Source organism: Sinohyriopsis cumingii, chromosome 17 (genome assembly GCF_028554795.1).
Source record: "Sinohyriopsis cumingii isolate HCF-2022 chromosome 17, ASM2855479v2, whole genome shotgun sequence".
Lineage (NCBI taxonomy): Eukaryota > Metazoa > Mollusca > Bivalvia > Unionida > Unionidae > Sinohyriopsis > Sinohyriopsis cumingii.
This window is the reverse complement of record NC_142977.1, coordinates 121,616,215-121,640,596: the sequence shown is the minus strand read 5'-3', so window position 1 is coordinate 121,640,596 and position 24,382 is coordinate 121,616,215. Positions and strand designations below refer to the sequence as shown.

The 24,382-nt window shown below is 34.3% G+C and overlaps 1 protein-coding gene across 6 annotated transcripts in view; it reads right to left on the bottom strand.

The window, feature by feature from the left end:
* Positions 1-24,382, bottom strand: part of LOC149779782 (uncharacterized) — a 108,320-nt gene that overhangs the window by 26,158 nt on the left and 57,780 nt on the right. For 4 of the 6 annotated variants that reach the window (XM_089940641.1, XM_089940642.1, XM_089940643.1 and 1 more), the window contains exons 6-8: positions 18,624-18,770; positions 11,320-11,422; positions 5,474-5,645 (exon numbers count right to left, since the gene is read on the bottom strand). In XM_089940641.1, the coding sequence (XP_089796767.1) occupies positions 5,474-5,645; positions 11,320-11,422; positions 18,624-18,770 (422 nt within the window). Of the gene's footprint in view, positions 1-4,744; positions 4,816-5,473; positions 5,646-11,319; positions 11,423-18,623; positions 18,771-24,382 lie in introns of all 6 variants that reach the window. The other 2 variants (XM_089940646.1, XM_089940645.1) reach the window with 1 other exon arrangement.

Sequence of the window (24,382 nt, the reverse complement as noted above, 5' to 3'; positions counted from 1 at the left end):
ATAAAGCATATACATAATCATATAAATCAAGACAAAGATTTATTTTTATATAGCATGCAAAAGACAAAATCCATCTGCATAAGAAAGGTTTACCTCCTTAATCCATGTAATTAATGACATTTTCGTGATACTAAAATTCAGCTATGACTACTCTATAAGGCAATAAAGAAATGTATATTGCCATGCAAATCGTTCTAACTATCACCAGCAATCAAGGAAATGTATCTACTGTTGTGAACAATGACATAATGTGCAATCATACACACATTATCAATATACATAACATAGCAGTGTGCTGAGGGTGTGGGGAGCAAACCAAGTATTTTACCCCAATAAGACTTCCTGTTTAATTTTTTCTGGTGTAAATGGCATGAATGGGGGAACCACACTGGATTGGAAAACATGCTTATATTTGTTTGGGGTTGGGGGCAAACAAAACAAGTATTGCAACACAAGGAGCTTTAAAACAGTTAATTTTTCGACCAGCCAGTCGATCACATTCCATTAAACTACTGATCATTAAAGGTAAACATGATTACTATGAGTAGTGACACAGTTATTTACCATGTAAGCTGCCATGCATTGTATTTACACACTATTTAATTTAGGCTGCCATATCCATGCATTGTATTTACACACTATTTAATTTAGGCTGCCATATCCATGCATTGTATTTACACACTATTTAATTTAGGCTGCCATATCCATGCATTGTATTTACACACTATTTAATTTAGGCTGCCATATCCATGCATTGTATTTACACACTGTTTAATTTAGGCTGCCATATCCATGTATTGTATTTACACACTATTTAATTTAGGCTGTCTGGTCAATAATAAAAAATACAGCAAATATTTGAATACTTTTGTGTGCTAAAATTTAAAAAACAACATGCAGGTGTTTAAAAGATTTTTGTTAAATCACAGGACATGTGGAAATCACCTGACACCATTTACACATAAATGCACACAATCTAGAGAGAGAGAGAGAGAGACGGAGAGAGAGAGAGAGAGAGAGAGATATTTTAAACAAGAATGGAAACAAATGTATTTGAACTGCATGCATACTATGTGGTTGAATATGTATGGGTGAGTGCTGTGTAGGGGAGTGAAAGGAAAGAAAGTGAACATATTGTTCATTATATGCATGCTGCTATGTGTATTTATGCATGTGAATGTATGTGTACATAGGTTTGTATATTATATATAAATATGTTCCTTTGGTAGATTAGTTCTTCAGATAATTGTGCCACCATCTTTAAATTAAGTCATTATGAAAATTAATTTATAAGGAAGTAAAGACTATACCATCTTAGCACTGTCTGTATCATTCTGCTCTAAACTAAAAAGGTAGTTTCCATTTATATTATAGTCTCATTGTGCATTTCTCAAAGAGATTTTGACTGGAAGTGGGACATTCCCCCAACTGCAAAGGAAGTGGGACCTTACCCCAACTGTAAAGGAAATCAGACCTTCCCCCAACTGTAAAGGAAGTCGGACCTTCCCCCAACACAACACTGGTAATCTGACCTATCTGAGGCATACAGTCTACTGCATTGTCCAGCAGATATCCAGGCTTAAGTCTACTGCATTCTCCAGCAGATATCCAGACTTAAGTCTACTGTATTGTCCCGCAGATATCCAGACTTAAGTCTACTGCATTGTCCAGCACGTGTCCAGACTTTAGTCCTTTTTTAATTAACTAGAGACAGTCACACCAGTTAGTTTCTCTTAATTTGTGTATATATATATATATATATATATATATATATATATATATATATATATATATATACACAAGTTTTCAGTCATAACACTATGATGTCTGCAGTGTGACAGTTTATAGTGATGTCTAGCACTGGGGCATCATGCCGCAGACACATAGCATGATGTCCCACCCAGGCACATTATTCTGACACTAGGCCGACCAGTCCTAACACTAACCTCTTAATGCTGAGTGCCAAGCGAGGCAGCTGTTAGTACCATTTTTGTAAGTCTTTGGTATGACTCGACCAGGGTTCAAATCTGCAACCTGCCACATCCAAGGCAATGCTTTAACCACTAGGCCAACCCTCAATTACTGACCAAGGTAATACACACATTATCAATATACATAACATAGCAGTGTGCTGAGGGTGTGGGGAGCAAACCAAGTATTTTACCCCAATAAGACTTCCTGTTTAATTTTTTCTGGTGTGAATGGCATGAATTGGGGAACCACACTGAGTTGGAAAACATGCTTATATTTGGGGTTGGGGGCAAACAAAACAAGTATTGCAACAAAAGGAGCTTTAAAACAGTTAATTTTTCGACCAGCCAGATGACCACATTCCATTAAACTACTGATCATTAAAGGTAAACATGACTACTATGAGTAGTGACCCAGTTATTAACCATGTAAGCTGCCATGCATTGTATTTACACACTGTTTAATTTAGGCTGCCATATCCATGCATTGTATTTACACACTGTTTAATTTAGGCTGCCACATCCATGCATTGTATTTAAACACTATTTAATTTTGGCTGCCATATCCATGCATTGTATTTACACACTGTTTAATTTAGGCTGCCATATCCATGCATTGTATTTACACACTATTTAATTTAGGCTGCCATATCCATGCATTGTATTTACACACTATTTAATTTAGGCTGCCATATCCATGCATTGTATTTACACACTATTTAATTTAGGCTGCCATATCCATGCATTGTATTTACACACTGTTTAATTGAGGCTGCCATATCCATGCATTGTATTTACACACTATTTAATTTAGGCTGCCATATCCATGCATTGTATTTACACACTATTTAATTTAGGCTGCCATATCCATGCATTGTATTTACACACTGTTTAATTGAGGCTGACATATCCCTGTATTGTATTTACACACTATTTAATTTAGGCTGCCTGGTCAATAATAAAAAATACAGCAAATATTTGAATACTTTTGTGTGTTAAAATTTAAAAAACAACATGCAGGAGTTTAAAAGATTTTTGATTGAATCACAGGACATGTGGAAATCATCTGACACCATTTACACATAACTGCACACAAGAGAGAGAGAGAGAGAGAGAGAGAGAGAGAGATTTTAAGCAAGAATGGAAACAACTGTATTTGAATTGCATGCATACTGACTATGTGGTTGAATATGTATGGGTGAGTTCTGTGTAGGGGAGTGAAAGAAAAGAAATTGAATATATAGTTGACTATATGCATGCTGCTATGTGCATTTATGCATATGAATGTATGTACATATGTTTGTGTATTATATATAAATATGTTCCTTTGGTAGATTAGTTCTTCAGATAATTGTGCCACCATCTTTAAGTTAAGTCATTATGAAAATTAATTTATAAGGAAGTAAAGACTATACCATCTTAGCACTGTCTCTATCATTCTGCTCTAAAAAGGTAGTTTCCATTTATAGTATAGTCTCATTATGCATTTCTCAGAGAGATTTGGCTGGAAGTCGGAACTTCCCCCAACTGTAAAGGAAGTGGGACCTTCCCCCCAACTGTAAAGGAAGTGGGGCCTTCCCCCCAACTATAAAGGAAGTGGGACTTCCCCCAACTGTAAAGGAAGTGGGACCTTCCCCCAACTGTAAAGGTAGTCAGACCTTTCCCCAACTGTAAAGGAAGTGGGACCTTCCCCCAACTGAAAAGGAAGTCGGACCTTACCCCAACTGTAAAGGAAGTCAGACCTTCCCCCAACTGTAAAGGAAGTCAGACCTTCCCCAAACTGTAAAGGAAGTCGGACCTTCCCCCAACACTGGAAATCTGACTTATCTGAGGCATACAGTCTACTGCATTGTCCAGCAGATGTCCAGACTTTAATCTACTGCACTGTCCAGCAGATATCCAGACTTAAGTCTACATCATTGTCCAGCAGATATCCAGACTTTAGTCTACTGCATTGCCCAGATGTCCAGACTTTAGTCTACTGCATTGTCCAGCAGATGTCCAGACTTTTGTCTCTACTGCATTGTCCAGCAGATATCCAGACTTTAGTCTACTGCATTGTCCAGCAGATGTCCAGACTTTAGTCTACTGCATTGTTCAGCAGATGTCCAGACTTTAGTCTACTGCATTGTCCAGCAGGTGTCCAGACTTAAGTCCTTTTTTAATTAACTAGAGACAGTCATACCAGTTAGTTTCTCTTAATTTATTCCCTAATATGAATGTTAACTCTGTTGTGCTCATCAGTCAAATCTGATTACATATACATACAAGCAGATACCATGCACTTTATCATCTTGGGGGAGTTTTCATGCAGATTTTTAATTACTTCCAAAATTCTTACCATTTCAATTCATTCAAGGAACTCTATGGGGGATGAATTTATACACATGTAAATAATCAGTGGAAGTAACAATCTGCACAATTAACTATAAGAAAAGGAATGAATTCTGTCCAGGACATTAACGGGAGTGCATTAACGGGAGGAGGACTCTTCATTTTAATTTTGATCTTTTATTATCTAATTTTACTGGTACTTAATTAGAAGTGCTGTAGGATACACACTGGTTCAAAATGTATACTGGCTGCTTTCTTATTGATGCCTTCATACTACAGGCAGCTTTGACCATGGCAGTCTTGTTTGTGGTTGGTTTAGGAATGTATGCAGCAAAGCTGGTACATTGGAATGAAATAACAATGGTATTGCTAGTTCATGAGCTTCTATTGCTGACATGCTGGTCATACTCAGAAATGGTGATAGTATGCAAGGCCTCTACCATTCTTTGAAATTCGCCAAAACAGGATGAGCCCTTTTCTTGAGAAGCTGGAGAAAACTGTTCCTGTGACACTGAATTTTAGACAGGCATACAAATGTTGTATTTTATTTTATTTAAAGATGATCTAACAAACCTGTGTGAAATTTAATAAAAAATATTCCTCACTATTCCAAAGTTATACTATAGACACCAAAAAAATTATAGAAATGCTAAGATAAATTATATTCAATTTTGCTATGACCTTGATCTTTAATCCAGCAATCTGGGTACAAAAATTAAATGCACTGTAAAAAAAACCTGAATATTTAATTAAAAAGCAGCATACAAACTTTGAACATGGTAATGTTATTTCAAAGTTTAAGTTGAATACAGTGACCAGTGTAAACATTAAGTAAAAACTTTATCTTGACAATGAAGGAAAAGGTGATACCTATGTCATGTCATTCAAAACGAAAACCTGTCTTCCAACCCATTATCAAAACTTCTGCATCAGGGGGACAGCAAATTGTGATTTTGATCCTCAAGCCAGACAAATGAATGCAGTATGTAGCACATTAACTTGTTACAATTTACACTCAGGTATAATGTTATATTAAAATATCTCTTTCTAAATTTTATGGGAGGACAATAAAGGTTAACAGATGGAGGCAGAGAAGGATGGATGGAAACTCTATGACACTATATGCCAAAGTTTTAATGAAACCCAAATAAAATGGCTTTATTACTTACTTTTTGCTCTTCTAATAATTCATAAAATTTGTCAACTGCCTCTCCAAATGCTACAGCTTCAATTGATCCACTGTCATCAGCAAAACTCACATTGAAACGCTGATCCCATCCACCATATATTTTATACTTAGAAATCCTGTTCTTATTGGTTACGCGAGCACAAATTCTCCATCTGAAAAACATTAATAACATGTTAAATCTCAAGTTCTATAACAAAGCTGGCTATTGTATTTTCAAAATATCTGGTATCTTACTTACAGGTTTTCCTTCCTTTACTTATAATCATTAAAATACAAGGATATATAATTATTCTCAGATATTTACATATGAAGAAGCTATGAATGTGAACTAATGACTTCTTTGTTTAAGTGTACTCGTATTTAAATGGAAAAGGTCTGCAAAATACAGAAATCAGTGTTCTGTGTATACTGCTCAATACATTTTATCTCCTTTATCTCTGTGTTTTAATATCACATCCGAAATAATAATAACAATAATAATAATTTTTCCCATGGACAAGGAAATGTACAAGAGAAAACTAATATTGATGACTTTCTTCACTCTGGGTCGGCAATGCAAAATTTTAGCAGTCATAATTTTCCTTAAAACTGTGCCAATCAACAAAGAATCTTAAGATATAATTTCCAAACGGCCTCATTTTATGAGTTCAAAATTCGTTTTTATCACATTTGGCCATAACCCCAAAGCAGATTATCCTCCTTATACCTTACATTAGTACATGCTTTTAATAAGCATAATGTTTATGATTTCACTACCTCTCACATACGTTGTCTACATGGGATTAAATCTTTGTGGTGAAAACTGCCCATTACTGGACTTTTTCATCTCTTATGACCCCAAACTAAATTTTCTGTCTGTCTATCTGATTGGTTTAGCATCCCAAACAAAATTCTCTGTCTATCTGATTGGTTTAGCATCCCAAACAAACTTCTCTGTCTATCTGATTGGTTTAGCATCCCAAACAAAATTCTCTGTCTGTCTATCTGATTGGTTTAGCATCCCAAACAAAATTCTCTGTCTGTCTATCGGATTGGTTTAGCATCCCAAACAAAATTCTCTGTCTGTCTATCGGATTGGTTTAGCATCCCAAACAAAATTCTCTGTCTATCTGATTGGTTTAGCATCCTAAACAAAATTCTCTGTCTATCTGATTGGTTTAGCATCCCAAACAAAATTCTCTGTCTATCTGATTGGTTTAGCATCCCAAACAAAATTCTCTGTCTATCTGATTGGTTTAGCATAATTTGAAGACAAAACCATTTCAAATCCATTTAAATCTAGATTGTGAACTAGCAAACCAAGCTTCCAAAATAGTTTATATTTCAGTAGTTTTTCCTTGTCTTTGTTTTCACAAAAGAATTTTTCTATATTAACACTCATATGGAGATTTAAGTGTAGCTGTCTACCTGAACTTGTCTTTCTTTCAACTAAATTTGAAGAAATATGACTTGCTAAACCTTTTTTCATCTCAAATATTTGGAACACATTACTGCATTTTCAAACTCACTCTGAGGACATAATTTCACAGTTTAGCCTTATGTTACTCAACAAGACAGTATCTGGTACATGCTGAATGATCAAACAAAACTGATTCAAATGAACACAAGCGTTCAAGGATTTTACATTAAATAGATCATGATCTCAAATATGGTCAAATGCTTGGATTCACTTTTGATTTTTATTTAAAACTTGTGAAACAAAAACTCTGGGAGGAAACAAAGGTTCACATGAATAGGAATAATAGTTTTTAGTTTAGCTTTATTAGTTACGACCATGGTTGCCTGTGCTGTTTATTTGATCTCAGACCAACAGTATGTTCAGTTTCAAATCATAAGGAATAGGTGATACCCGAGAACTCAGTTTAGTTTCCACACCCAAATTTGTAACTCCCAGGCTGCAGATAAAAAAAATTGCACTGGACCTTAGCTTACAAGTCCCCACCATCAGGATAGGACCCTAGAGAGCTAAGGTAACCTTGCTTAATTAACAGAAATGTTATGCATAAAATACCTCAGTATAAGGTTACCTTCCTTAATTAATAGAAATGTTATGCATAAAATACCTCAGTGTAAGGTTACCTTGCCTTTAGGTAGGTCAACTTGTATGGTTCTCATGAAAATTTTATAATGAGCAAGTACTGTACATGCATTAATCACTAAAACTTTTAATTGGTTCATTGTCCAAGTCAGCTTACTTTTGCTGTATATTTTTGGGGGGAGTAAAATAGCAGCAGTCAAAGGCAACTCTACTGTATCTAAAATTATTTTTTTGTATTATAACAAAAGAAAGAATGTTTGACATTTTTACTTCAACCTTTCATTTCCTCCCAGGACGATATTTATAACTTATACTACAAGTGTGTTTACTGCAGTACATAACATTGTAAATCAACGCTCACAAACCTAAATCCCTGCCCCCAGTATCATCTGATTTGGTTTGTTTAAGTTTTGGGGAAATTATTGTGGTGTGGTCTAAAAGCAGCATCATCTACAACTGGAATTTTCTGAAAGTCTCAGTACAGCACAACAATTAATAGTTGATAAAAATAATCTGAGAAAATTGGTATGTTCCTGGTGTGCCACAAAAACATGCCACAAAGAAACGCCACAAGACATGCAACAATGACATGCCACAAAGATATGCCACAAAGACATACCACAATGACATGCCACAAAGAGTCTCATGCCACAATTAAATATGGTAACTGACAAACATCTAAAAGTATGGAGGTTTTGTACCAAACAGATGTCGTTACAATCGAACACTGTGATGCAGAAATAGGCAAAAGTGTGAACAGTGTTCTGTTATTATTTAGCATCAGATCTAAAAATAGTCAGCTTGATGTCAAACATTCAATGAAAATTATATTGGCTAAACAAATAAACCAGCTTGAAGACAGTACAAAAATGAACTCCACTGAAAAACAGGTAAGAAATTCTTTTTCTGAAACATAAAGTCCTTTTTTTGTTGTCACTCTATACCATGCATGTCTGGGTCATAAATAGTCAAGTTTGCAAAAGGTAGATATTTTTGATTTGCTTCATTTAATACCTGTGGTTAATTTAATTTTCATATTAACATTGTTTCTTCCTGGCCTTGCTTATCACCAATGGATGGGTTTGCATGAATAATTAATAGTATTGTTTTGTTTTTACACTTTATTCTGGGAAAAATCTTTTATTACTAAATAGCATTTAAGTAATCAAAGCCCAGAAAAGAAAGAGAAACTATGGCTTTCTCTTCTATTGCACTATTCAATAAAGGGAATGAGTAAAACTGCTTTACCTTTCTTGTTTTTACATTCCATTTACAGTGTCATCCCATTCAAAATCTATTTTAGCATTTCAAATAATTTGTAGTTACAATTTTAAAAAACCAAACAACTTTTATCTTCTTTATAGCAATCATGTAAATGGTAAGAATTCAGCATTAGACACCTTTTCAGATGTAACTGCACTGAAAAGCATTCTCTGTGACAAGAGAGTAAGTACCCTATGTTCCATATATCTATAAATCCAAGTATGCATAAATATACAATTATCAGCTTTAAATCTGATGGGTTTTGTTGCTTTGTTATTTTCTTCTACAGAATGACTTAAGTGTTGTATGTTCCTTTTTCACTGTGTGTGTAACTTTGTAAGTAAATGTGCTTCCTATAAAGGGCTACAGGGAGAATTATTTTAATGCAGTCAGCTGTGTCATCCCAAATGAAATAAAGTCATTATTATTATTATTTATCTCTCCATCAAATGGTCCATCCATCCCTCTCTGTCTCCCTTAAAACAACATGGAGAGTCTATTTGTAAGAGGGCAGAGCCCATACCTAATATAACTTCATAAAAAAGGGCAAATAAGCAATACAATCAAGAATTTGGCAATGCTCAAACACTAACTGGGAAGTATTATGTACCTGTATAATCTGAAAGATATAAATTTTGATGAAAGTATAAAATCCTATTGAGATCTCTTTCTTTTGTTCTCAAAGGAATGATGAAGCAGGCAATATAATAGAGAAAAAAAATGAAAAATGAAAATTAAATGAAAAGATATAAAAGGTGGGGGAACATTTATCAAAGAGGAGGACTGAAAGCATGTTACCTGATCTGTTAATTTGGAATGTACCTTCTCTCTCTCTCTCCTTTGCAATACTGATGCATATAGTACAAAACAGCTAAGTGGTTATCATGGCAAACTGGCAATTGAAAAGGAAAGCAGGCTGGAATCCTACCCTCATATCTACCAACTTGAAGGTGAGTTCTTGGGCAAAGAACTTCACTCTAATTGCCTGGACACTAAATAATCTACCTGTGTGGTTGTCCTCACCAAAATAACAAACAAACAAACATATTTGTTTAGTCACATATTGAAAGCCAAAACTGTGTTCTAAACAATAGCATGTGAGTCATCCATGTATATTAATCCCCTGTGTCTCCTCTCCCTCAATTATCAGCTTTGTAACCTTGGTGAAAGTTCCCAGAACTGTTGAAAGGTCAAAGATTAAGCACCAGAATTTGTATATTTCCAAAGTGCTGTTTGTACTGGAATGCTGAAACATGCATCTCTGCAGTCAATGAAGGTGACCTAGTCACTTGGTTTAATAAGACTATGGCCTACTGAACATTTATATCTTGAAATGAGTTTGTGCATTTAATGGTCCAAGGAACAGGAATTAATAATGGGGTGGATATATCGTCTTCTTTGCTACCAGGAATGAAAACTGAAATTTCAAACACTGATGATCCACTAGTTTGATGGCATCTTTCTGAATACGACTTTCTATTTCCAAACAGAAAATGTTCAATTTTCACACCATCCTGCTTGCATGTAGGTGCAACACAGTGCTGCTGATTATGAAAGGGTTTCTTAAGCAATTCCAGTTTGTATCCCTAGATTGTTTCCAAAATCTAATAAAGTCCATTGGTGATAAAAATTCTACAAACAGCTGGCCATCTGATAACTAGTTCTTTTACCGTTTTCCTCTTGATTGTTGTCATAGTGTTTGTTCTTGCTGGAGTTGAGATTTCAATAGCACACTTTTTATTCTTGCACTAGAAATTCCAATTGTATCAAAATTTACTTGGCTAATATTTAATATCATGTAATTTGCCATCACTGGAATAGAAAGGATGTTTGTAGGTAGTCCTATAGGGATTTGTATCAAATAATTTATATGAGAGATATGATGTATCACTCAAATCTTGACACATTTTAGATAAATCATCCCACAACTGCTGGTCTGAAATAGGATGAGATATTTCCATCACAAGCCTTTAAAGTCACATAGAAAAATGTTCGGTATGGCCTCTCATCATCTGAGAAAGATTAGCAATGATAAATACTCTATCAAAAATAGTCATCTTGTACACTATTTGTCAGCTACACCAGGATGGCACCACCAGGTTCAGGGCAAGCAGTGGGATCAAATAAATCCTACCTCTTGAAGAAACACACAATAATCAATTAGAACATAATGTCCTTTCATCATCATCCTCACCATCATCAGTTTCTTCATCTTTGGTTTACTAACGAAAGAAAATTTAAGGGCATGCATACTAAACTCACAAATGAAACATTGAAAATAACGTGACCTTGATTCCACAGTCAAAGGGTTGGGTTGATCTGTTGCAAAATGAATTATCTTTGCTTCATAATGATTTCTCCAAGTATGTGAAAAATCTATAAAGGAATTTCATAAGAATAATCAAATGAAAATACTTTCACCAAGTGGCAGATAATGTCAAGAAAATGCATATTTTTATCTCTTTATTTTCCGTGAATATATAAGTGCTAAAAAAATTTAAGAAAACATCATGCATTACAATTACCCTTTCTGACATGGTCTCAGACTGGAAATAGTATTTACAGGCACATTATGTGGTTTCCTAGTGTTGTATGAACTGCTAGTACTTGCTGTAGCCCCACTGTAAGCTATGAAAAAAAAAAAACATACAAACTAGAGCAGTGTTTGCCAAACAAAATGTATGACTCTTTGCAGACCAAAAAATGTAAGAAAAAAAGAACTTAAGATTAGAAAAATTGCTACAATGCCATGAAAATCTAATCAGGTCATTTACATATTTATAAATTTCGTTTTTCTACCTGAAGTGGTTTTTGCTTAATCACATGTAAAAAGTTCTATAAAACAAAAATAAATAAAGTTTAAAAATATGTAACACACTTGGCAGCTTTGTTATGATGACCTGAAAATCTAATCAGGTCATCTACATATGCACACAAACATACCTACCAAATTTTCAATTGCCCACTTCATGTAAAAAATTTCAAACATCTGTAAAACAATTTTCTTTACCTTGAAATCCAGTTGTATTTCTGACCAATAATTAGAATTGGGATAATTAGAAAAACACATACACCAAAAATTCTGTGCAACTAGTTTCGTATTTATGCTTCTTCAGGCAAGAAATGTTTTGAAAGAAAACGGATCCATCTTTTATGACGAAAACTGTCTTTTTTTATTTTCTGCCTCTTTAGTTTTAGTTAGAAAATCTTGCAAATTCTTGGGTCTTCTATAAGTGAGAATTGGTTTATTTTTGTTAAGTGATTTTCCACTGGTTTTATTTGATAAATTTAGGAGATTATAATATTTATTAATTATATGGCCTATATTAGCTAATGAAGGACTATACTGTATTGGGAAAGGAATTATATTTTTCTCTGTTTTACACTCTGCTGTGTTTAAAGCCTCATGCTGAGTAAGACTCTGGACTCTGACCCAGCGCAGAATCAATTATATGTGTAGGATATTTTCTATTTTGGAAATGTTTGTAATTTATTCAACGAATTTTGTAATTGACAATCATCAGAAATAATGCATCAGTATCTTTTGGCTTGGCTATATGGTATACCGTTTTTACATGACATGGGATGACATGAAGACTATTCCACATGGCCTGGCTATATGGTATACCGTTTTTACATGACATGGGATGACATGAAGAATATTCCACATGTTGGTGGATAATAGTTTCCTTGATATGAATATTTGTAGAGATAGCGTTATCAATATTTTTTATTATATTTACATCTAAAAATGAAACATGTGTACTAGATGCAGTATAAGTAAATTTAATCGTTGGGTGAAGATGATTTAGGCGATCAATAAATTTTGTCAGTTCTTCAGTAGAATGGTTCCAGATCATATATATGTCGTCTAAAAATCTGACCCAAACAGATGGATTAAAATTTTCATTTTGAAGAAAATCTTTTTCTAATTTACCCATCAGGTAATTTACCCGTCAGGTATTAGAGTTAATTTTGTCATGAGTACATCACAAACATGCTTTACATCAAGATTTTGAACAATGCTGTCCCACTGTTATTGTATTTTTTTTAAATAGGGAGGGCTGCATTTTCTGAAAGTACATAATATAAAAAAATTAAAGTTTATTAAGATAATGCATTACTTTGCAGAATAAAATTCAATGCAGACCCTCCATGCACAAAGTGGATTGGTCACATTACATTTGGACTTAAGAAGAGTGTTGTTGTTGTAGGGTTTAACTTTTAAAACTGCAGGTATTATTTGCCCAAACTTTAAAATTAATCAAAGCAAATTATACTGAATAAAATGAACAGTCTGTTAATCTAAAGGCATACAGGCAGCTCATAATGTCATTGAAAGAAGATAACTGTAACATACATAATGATAGCAACCCATTTCATTTAAAGGAAAGTAAAGATTATTTCTCTAAGTAGCATCCCATTTGTTTTCAAAACTGTATCAAGGAAATAAATGATACAATCACCTATTTAGAAAAATATAGAATTTCAGTGAATTTAAAAATAAGTCCAGGTAAAACTGCTATCTCAAGTATTAGCAAGTTCAGAAATAGGAACACATCTGGACTGGACAATATCTTGAATGCAATGACTACAGGTGAACAGTCTACTTTGCTATCATGTATTGTTCAATATTGTTTTACATTAGGCATATATCTTGACAGACGGGCTTCAGGTTATATCAGACCTATATTTAAGGCAGGAGACATTGGGGTTACATAATGCAGTATATTTTTTACCAGATCCCCCACGTTCTTCCTCCACCAGTTATACTGGCCGCCATGTATAGCCTATCATGTGCTGAAAAATGGCGTTAAACCCTAGAACAACTACTAGAAAACCAAAAACAAACACAATAAAAATACAAAACAAAAACATGTTGACAATAATTAAGAATGTAAACATTATTAATGGCAAGTGATTAACTATGTTCTTGTAGTGAAAATACAGTATTTACTGTTTATATTGGGAAACGATAAAATAACTATTTTTCATCCTGTCCCAGGACTTATGGTGAAACTCTTTTTCACCTTGGTCATATTTCCCAAGACTTAAGAAATGAAATAAATTTGTATTGCATTTGTTCTCCCAAGTGCATGTTGCAATAAAATAGATAAATAAAATGCTTATTTGATAATAAAAAGAAAAGAAACTAACCTTGTATTGTTGTCATTTATTCCTTTTTTTCAACATGAGCATTAAAGAATAAAATATATCCATGAAATCTGTGTATGTAGCGTAGCCTTCCATACTGTAGTGTGTATCACCTATGTCCAATAACACATGCCACATTGTTCATTAACATGAACATTGAGAAACAAACTGTGTTTGGTTGTGCTCAACGATTTGAATATGTTATCTGACTGAAAACTGGATCCAACAATATTGCAAATAACAGGGAAATTATCAACCCATATCTTAAAGACAAATGTCATTCACGCATGACATGGTGTTAGGTGCAAAAAAATCAAGACTGAATTATATCCATGTCCACTGTATGACTATCTCGCAAATTAAAATCATTATTTGAAAACACATTCACTTGAGTGTAAGTGACAATCTTTTCGCCAGCACAGGTTGCAAAAGTATCATTACCATTTACCCACAGACATCAATGCTCCTTTGTATTAACTGTAACTAAAGATGCCAAGCACATAGAAGCCCGGACGGTGAATAAACACAACTGGCAACAAGCAGTAAACTCCTTCTTTGAACCTACCAACAGGACAACAAAGACAAAGGTTATTTTTATTACAAAGCAAACTGACCTCAGAAGCCAACTCTGGTTACTTTTTTTCTTGGGTAAAGGACATAAATACAAAGTTTATTTTTTTGCAAAGCAATCCAACATCAGAAGCTGGCTATGGAGTGTTTTAAGTGAGCTGATTTTTCTTGTGGGGAATATACAAAGACGACTGAGATATGGAAGCAAACTTTGGTTCCTTTTCACTATTATTCACGGGAATTTCTAAATAAGTTAAAAGAATGGAAAAATTTTAAAGTGACATAATATAGTGCTTTGTGCACTGATACATTGAAGACAACTGTCATTTACGCATGACATGGTGTTAGGTACAAAATAACAAAGACTGCATTATATCCAGGTCTACTGCATGACAGTATCTCACAAATCAATGCTCCTTTGTATTAATTATAACTACAGATGCCAATTACATAGAAGCCCAAGTGATGAATAAACACAACTGGCAGCAAGCAGTAAACTCCTTCTTTAAATTTACTGACAGGACAACAAAGATTTTTATTACAAAGCAAGCCGACTTTGGACACTCTGAAGCCATTTTTTTAAAAAAAGGATATTAATACAAAGGTATTTTATTGCAAAGCAAGCTGACCTTGGAAGTCGATTATGGGTTCTTTTAAGTGTGCCAATTTTTTTTTAATACACAAAGATAGCCAAGATATGGAAGTGAACTTTGGTAGCTTTTCACCGGTATTCACGGGAATTTTAAAAATAAATTGAAACAATGGAGCAATTTTCAAAGTGTCAATATAGTGCTTCATGCAATGACATCGATGACCCAGCGTCGCCCAGAAGATCTGAAGAAAATAAAATCATGAGATGAATTCGTGAAGGCCAAAAAAGAAGAATATGACTGCACCAATAATATGATCCTTAACATAGATGAAATTCTAGTGTACTTTGATAGCATTCCTGGACAGACTGACGACAAGATGGGAGTCAAAAGTGTGAGAATTAGCAAGACTGGTGCAGACTTGAAAAACATCTGACTTTAGTCCTTGCAGTTTCCGCTTCAGGTGATGTGTTGGTCAAATTATACTGTGTCAATATTGAGAAGAAGTTATTTTGTGTGTGTGTATGTGTGTGTGCGTGTGATATAGATTTTTAACACAGCTTTAACAATTTTTCAGTCATATCGCTATGATGTCTGCAGTGTGGCAGTTTACAGTGATGTCTAGCACCAAGGCCATCATGCTGCAGACATGTAGCATCATGTCCAACCCAGTCACATTATCCTAACACCAGGCCAACCAGTCCTAACATTAACCTCTTAATGCTGAGCAGCTAGCGAGGCAGCTGTTAGTAGTCTTTGGTATGACTTGGCCAGGGTTCGAACACGCAACCTCCTGCATCTGAGGCAGACACTCTAACCACCAGGCCACTTGAGTGCTAAAAGTTATTTTGAAGAGCTTTCTATTTTGCAACTTTTACATCAAATTTGTCAAAAATTGTCAAAATCTGATAAGGAGTTTCTTGAAAGAAGTTGCTGAAAGTTTGATTTTTTTAGTACTGGTCACCATATCTGATAGCGAAATGATATCATTTGTATAAAATTGGAATGTTTTTAAGCCAGGGTGCTTTCTGTTACATTTTGTCGTGTTCTATTTAAAGCTTTTGAGAAGAAGTCACTGAAGATTTTTTCAATTTTAGTAATAGTGACCATATTTAATGGCAGCTTGGCATTATTTATACAAATTCAAAAGCCGTCTATGCCAGGATGCATGCTATTGAGCAGTCATTTAAAGGTTTCCCTATATTGCTTTTTGAACAGTTTGGTGAAATGCTGTTGGATATATTCTGACATGTCATTTTTAGGTTTTTCTATTTGTATTAATGGCTGCTATATTTTTTGGTAGATTGCCATCTTTTATACAATAGTGAAAGCCAACTATGCTCTCTGTTAAATCTGGTCAAATTATACTGTGTCAATATTGAGAAGTTATTTTGTGTGTGTGTGTGTTTGTGTGTGATATGGATTTTTAACATAGCTTTAACAATTTTTCAGTCATATCGCTACAATGTCTGCAGTGTGGCAGTTTACACTGATGTCTAGCAGTGGGGCATCATGCTGCAGACATGTAGCATCATGTCCAACCCAGTTACATTATCCTAACACCAGACCAACCAGTCCTAACACTAACCTCTTAATGCTGAGCAGCTAGCAAGGCAGCTGTTAGTATCATTTTTATAAGTCTTTGGTATGACTTGGCCAGGGTTCGAGCATGCACCCTCTTGCATCTGAGGCAGACACTATAACTACCAGGCCACTGGAGTGCTAAAAGTTATTTTGAAGAGCTTTCTATTTTCAGTGCTGGCAGCCATGCCTCTGAAGTTTTTATACAGAAACCAGCTAACTTTCTTCAGTTACATTTACAGTAACATTGACACTTGACCTTTAGACCCAAAGATTGACCTAACTGCATGAGATCCACAAAGTTTGGTCCAGATCTATTTTGTTGAACTAATATAACTGTGTGGAACCCATTTTTCTTCTTTTAGGCAATGACCATCTTTGACCTTGGGAATTTTAAATTGATATGGTTTTCTGTTTCCAAAATACAAGCCATCCACAAAATTTGATAACTTTAGGTGGTGGAGAACTTGGGTTATATATAATGATTTTTCTTCTTTCAGTTACAGTGACCTTGACATTTGACCTTTTCAACCCAAAATTAATAGGGTTCTTCATTATCCCCAGTGCAAGCTATCCAAGAAGTTCGGTAAGTCTTGTTTGTGAAATATTATTGGGTGGAATGTATTTTTCACCTTCCAGTCATGGAGACAGTGACAATTAAGCTTTTAACACCCAACTCAATACGGTTCTTCCTTGCTTCATGTGCAAACCATCAATAAAGTTTGGTTACTGTAAATGGTGGATGACCAAAGTTAGTGTGTGAAAGTCAATTTGGTAACAGATAAACAATTGGACATCATAGCATAATTCACTCTGCCTTGTGGCAGGCATATACAAACTGAGTACAAAATTTACTCCCCTAAATTGCCTAATGGCATTTAAGTGATTATAAATCTTAGCACCAATTTACATAAAGATATGTTAAATTGTTCCTGAGCTATAACGTTTATAAGAACTTCCACTGATGAGATGTACTACCTATACGATGCCACTGGAGGCAAAGTTCCAAGTCAAGTAAGAGCAACAAGTATGCTAAATTTGATCACAAAATGGAGAAAATGAAACTTGATCTATGTACTACAAAAACTGTTTAGCACAAATGAAATTCATAATGGTGGACCAACCTTGTTTGGGCAAACAAATCTGCTTCAAAAGAAATTGGTGCAATAATGTATCAGTATCTTTTCAAACAAAAAGTTTTCTACTATTGACAAGTTGATGATTAAAGTAAACTTCAACGGGGAAGGCAGACAAACCTGCTTAACCTTATAGATGTCTATCAATAGTTACCTGATGTCCAATCCTGATTGTAGCCACCAATGCTGGTTACAAGAAACTGGTTACACAAAGATTTAGGACTGCTCATAAAAGGGCTGTAGCTGTTTTATTTTCCTAAATCAGTACATAACCTCTCATGATATTCGTATTTCTAAACCAAATTTAGTGGTCTTTTGTAATATCAAAAGAAATTATTTTATTTGTGGGAAAAACTGCAACCCTTTTCATCTTTGCATTAGGAACAGAACATGACCCATATATTTGTGAAATATTTTGCAGAAATGTATGCTGAAATCATACCCGCAAACAGTTTTTGACAAATATGAAAATGCATTCAAATCCCTTACAGGTAAAATGAAATTTACCTTGAATGTATTTGTGCAAATACTATTGTGAACAGAAGATGGTACAGCTGACTTTAGGGTGAAGCATGTTTTTGTCTTTTAAATTACAATAAGTCATAACACGTCTTCACTGTATAACCTATATTGACCAGTCAGTACCAAATCACCATGTTGCAGTAGTAACAAACTAAAAATAACTGCACGAAATGCATGCAATGTTTGTTTTTGTTCTTGCTGTTTCATGGACTTAACAACTGTCTTTTCATTACTGTAATATCAGTGTTTCTGCTTTATCTGGGATAACCAACTTACTCGTGCCAGGGTCCTTGGAAATAGATTTTTTCTTCACTGTTCCTTTTAGGGGTGCTTTCCCTTTACTTCTCCTTTTATTAGGAGATGGCTTTTCTGATTTTTTGAGCTTTGTATAGACTGCTTTCTCCTTCGTCTTTTTTACCCTAGCTGAAACAAATGTATATAAACAAATGTATATTCACAGTGAATTTACAATGAAGCCATCTAAAGCCAATTTTCATGTGATATGGAAACAATGAAACAAACAAATTTTGATTTGATTAAATATGTATATAAAAACTAAATTGGTTTCATTTATTTTTGTGGATTCCAATGTTTTTGGCTTTGTATAAGAAAACATTTTTGTGGGTACTTAAATCTGCATATTTGCCAGACAAGACATTCATAGTTATTTATTTTCTCTTGAAAAAATACAAAAGAAGAAATCTATCCAAAGAACAAAGGGTTATTACTTGAACTGTTTAAACAATACTACCACCAGTATGAGTACAAATCAAATACATGGCTGCCTAGATTGATCCCTTACACTGTTTTTCTTCAAAGTGTTCAACATCAAATAGGTTGTTGTGCAACAACTTGGAATAAAGCTATAATTTGGAATCTCAAAATTAATGTGCTCTTTCCTGAGAAATTGTGTGGATGTACAAAGCTATATTAATAGACAAAGCACCTGGTCTTGTATCAGTTCCATGATTGTGTTGACAACGGAGAAAGTTAACATGGGAGATTTTTTAATCATTTTGCATGAACAAATGAGCAAACAATAAAACAACTAATAAATCAGTGACTCTGAATTAAGTGAACAGTGTATTTTCTTGGTGGGAGACCTGAAAATGTTTCTGTCACAATTCTGTGGTCAAACTATTGAAATTAAAATTAAAAACACAAGGCAAGTATTTATTTTACAATTCATCAGTGTTATATATGAATTTTAAGATAAATAATAATTCATTCTAATAAATAATAACACCAAAATATTTGTAAGATATGAATAATGAAAAATATGTATATTGCAAACTTTAATTAAGACAAGATATCAATGACGATATTTGTAACAGAGTCCCATCAGTACCTTTTTAATCATGATAGTAATTATCAAAACGTGGAACCTTTTTATCATAAATTTTGAAACAAATTTTCACAAATTTATTTTGATTTCCACAAATAAATAAAAATGTTTAGAATATTATTGAATTATTTTTCCAGACACATTGTATAATTAAGATAATGATATTAAAAACATCACCCATGATTTTATCTATTAAATGCATTATACTTTTGTTTTTAATGAACATGATGAATAAATTATACTGATGTGTATTGGACGTTTGGTAAAGTTAGAAAAATCAAGTGCTGAGAATGTTACAGAAGTAAAGTGTAAAGATGATTATAACAAAGCTGAAGAGTATAAAAGTAGCCCAAAGAAATTATGGCAACAGTAAAAGTCAGTCTGTTTCATTTATAAAGCAAATGAGAGTGCTAATATTGTACTGACTGTTAAAATGGTAGCAACTGTCATAGTCCACATGATATTGCATATAACCTTCATTAATGTAGTAACTGTCATAGTCCACATGATATTGCATATAACCTCCATTAATGTAGTAACTGTCATAGTCCACACCATATTGCATATAACCTCCATTAATGTAGTAACTGTCATAGTCCACACCATATTGCATATAACCTCCATTAATGTAGTAACTGTCATAGTCCACACCATATTGCATATAACCTTCATTAATGTAGTATCTACTCTTTTGGAGACATTACCATAATCTTCAAAAGTATGACTCAACAATTTTTAAAGACTTTACACAGCAAGAAACTGAGGGACGTGATAATAACACTGTTTACTGAAGCCATACAATTAGTCTGTGTTATAAGTGAAAGGGCTTTGTACTGAGGGATGTTCTGAAGAGGCTATTCATGGGAGCCATACAACTCACCTGTGTTATAAAAGGGTTTTATACTGAGGGATGCTCTGATAATACTATTCATGGGAGTCATACAAGTGGCCTGTGTTATAAGTGAGTGGGTCTTATACTGAGGGATGTTCTGGTACTGATGTTCATATAAATCATACATGTGACCAGTGTTATAAGTGAAAGGGCCTTGTACTGAGGGATGTTCTGAGATGGATATTCATGGGATCCATACTACTTGCCTGTGTTATAAAAGGGCTTTATACTGAGGGATGTTCTGATAATCTTGTTCACTGGTGCCATACAACTGGCTTGTGTTACAAGTTTGGCATGTTTTGCTAATGTATTAAACACAAAGACTGAGTATTTGATGACATGAAATAACTTTTCAATTCGCTTTCATAGGTCAAGAAGCAAAATTGCATTTTAATTAACTTTCATAGGCCAAGAAGTAAAATTACATTTTAATTAGCTTTCATATGCCAAGAAGTAAAATTACATTTTAATTAGCTTTCATATGCCAAGAAGTAAAAGTACTTTTTAATTAGCTTTCATTTTTAAAATTTCTTCTTATGTACTCTGAAGTTTTGGGGTCTAAAACTATAGCGCCTTTTTCAAACTGAACGGAGCAAACAATTTTTTTATCTTTAATTGTTTAAAGTGAAAACTTGTAGAAAATAATCTGAGCATGAAGAATGTTGCTGTTGTTGTATGGTTTAACGCCATTTTTCAGCACAAGATAGGCTATACATGGCGGCCAGTATTAATGTTGGAGGAAGAACCCGGAAAACCCCCGGAAAGAACCACCGACCCACGAGAAGCTACTGGCAAGCTTTCCCACATAAACACATTAGCCGAATCCGAGACTCGAACCGCCGCAGACAGAGGTGAGATGGCAGTGATCCGTAACGGTGAGCGCTTTAGACCACTCGGCCACTCGGGTCCGCTCATGAAGAATGAGACAGCTGGACTGCGAGTCTCCACCAATGACCAACAGACTGACTCTGGCTTCTGGCATGACTATTCCAAATGAAAATTTGAGTCTGCATATGGTAATTCATAAACATACAACAATGACTGCATTGGAATGAGATAATGGCTATTACCTATTATCAAGTCAACAACCTTATTGACTGTTCATTGATCAGAATTGGAAAAATACATTTCATCAACAGTTCATGACTTTCACTCCTTTTCATTTTTTATTAATTCTGAACTCAAGCAAAAAAATGTAATGACAAGCTAAATGAACTTAATGACCTTATTCCCCATATTCTTCATGAGCAGACACTGGCATGGTATTTGGCATCCACTTGCAGGGTACCAACAGCACTTACAGTGGATAATAATTTTTTGATTTTGGTGAAAATTGTCATGGTATTCATCTTTGAAGAGTATTCATGGTCACTGTTGATGCTGTGCATATAAGCATGTTTGTGTACATCTACATGAGCCAGATCAACCCATATGAACTTGCCTATGGGCATCAGTTGCAACATTGTGAACACATACAAGTTGTTGTCGTCTAAGTACATGATCAACATTTTGTGAGGGTGGGGTTATATTTGTCCATGTGTCAGTTGTTTGTGAGCAATGGTGACTTACCATGGAAATTCTGCCATGAATACTGCTTTTAATAAACAAATCTTGGCCAACATTAGTAAATACAAAATCTTCAGTGCAAGGGATTCTGGCCATAAACAGCAAATGGCTGCTGGTCAGGGGTCAGTCCAAGTGAGGAATCATTATTATACATGTCATATATCCAGCATTTGCATGAGTCTCCAGAATTTTTGTTTGACCTATTCTTGACCTTTCTCCAGCAATTTATACATTGTTACAAATCTGGAAAATTAAACCACACTTGCCCAATTGAAATTTAAACAAAATATCATTGAACCTGTAGAACCCTTTGAGATCCACAAGATGACAGATCCCTAACAGTACTTACAGGTACAATAAAAATATAATCCAACTTCAATCTGGCAAGTTTTGTTTTATTGTCAAATTGCATCAAACTCTTTTGCATCTTATTGCACCCCACAAGACTTTTAAAGTATTTATTCCACGACAGATGGAGACTAGAGAAAAATAAAGTCAAATAGAAGGTATTGTAAAATTTCATTTGAACAAAAAGTAACTATGGACTTCAGTTTGAATGTAGCATAAGGGTCATCTAGAATTTCACCCTTAACAAAAAATTTCACACCAAGTTCAGTAAACAATTCAGGATTTAATACAAGTCTTATGTGTTTAGGCTCTAATAACAGCAACAAAAGAAAGAGTGAAAACAACAAGTTTTGAAAAATTTAAGAAATAATTTATTTCCCAGGAAAAAACACCATAAAAAATGAAAAAAAATAAGAACTTACGGTTTTAAGAATCAACTCCAAAAAATATTCCACAAATTATATTTTAGAAGTCCTAGTAATGAAATGTTCTAATGAATTCAAGTTCAAGTCCCGATGAAAATCCAAAATGGAAGGCAATGACGTATACTGTAGCTAGCTTTGTGCTGTTATGTCTATTATTCCGTTGTTTGAATTTCTGAATAAAATTTAAATAAATATCTTTGTCCAAGAATTCTGTATGAGCACTCAAATATTTCCAGGAAAAAGAATTAATCTTTTAGAATCCAAATAATCTGAATAATAATTATAACTTCAAACTGTCACACAAAATGACATCTTTACTGCAACTGTGCTAATAACTTCCAACCAGAGCATAAAATACCATTAACTGTGGTATGTTTCTATTTTAAATAGTGTAATGATAATTGAGAGTCTTCAGGAAGTTCATTTCCACCACCTTCTGCAAAGAGGCCTTCTAATTCATTCCCTGTTACTGCTGGAGTGATCAAGTCATAATCACTGCCAACAGCAGTGATTCCTTATCTGTCGTCAAGTTTGCCTGTTTGAAATGCTTGTGTGCATTTTAGACAATGTAACTGCCAACATCTGGCTCTTTAGCAATGCCGTATAAGTTGCTAACTTTAGTACAAAAATCAGCATTTTGCTGCTATAACTGTCCACACTGGCTATTTATCTTGCATGTAGGTGACCATGTTTGTGTCAAGTTATACACTTACATAGAGAGAAATCCTATGTCTGGAAAGCCGATCATAACAGCTGTTCCCCAGCCATAACATGATCATACACAACATACTCTTTGTCATCAACCATACGAGTTCTTGATATGGCTTCAGTAGGTTACCAACCTAAACAATTCCATGTGTTGAAGATTGTTGGTTCATGTGTAACCATACATGGCTGGCAATGCTTCTTGCAAAGTCACAGTACAACAGATGACTGGCTTTCAGTGCAATAAAATATAATATAGGAAGAAATCATAGCTTAATGAATCCAACAAAAAAGTAGTTAACAGTCACAGTTCTACAGTTTTTCACAGGAGTCTATAAAACTCAAGAAAATCTTCATCAGTAGCAAAAATATGAACTGACCATTACTATGAACTTGATTATTGACCAGTCATGTGACCTATGCATCATCTTGTGGGGTACCTTAGGATGCCCAAAGTTTGATAAAAATACTGGTGGAGAGAGAAAATTTAAATACATAATATTGACTTGCTATCTGATGGGCTTGGAATATCAGAAGCATCTCCACTCATTTACTGTCCATAAACCTCTCACTTCCTTGTATGGAAACACGAATAGATATATTGAAGTTGGTTGACAATTGTTTTTGGATAATTATTAAGCATTTTTATTAACTTCCAGCATTCTGACACATGATCTCCAGCACCTTACTTCTCAGTTTACCGCATAACATACAGGTAAGTGGTCTTTCTTACCTATTGCAGGAAAAGTTATAT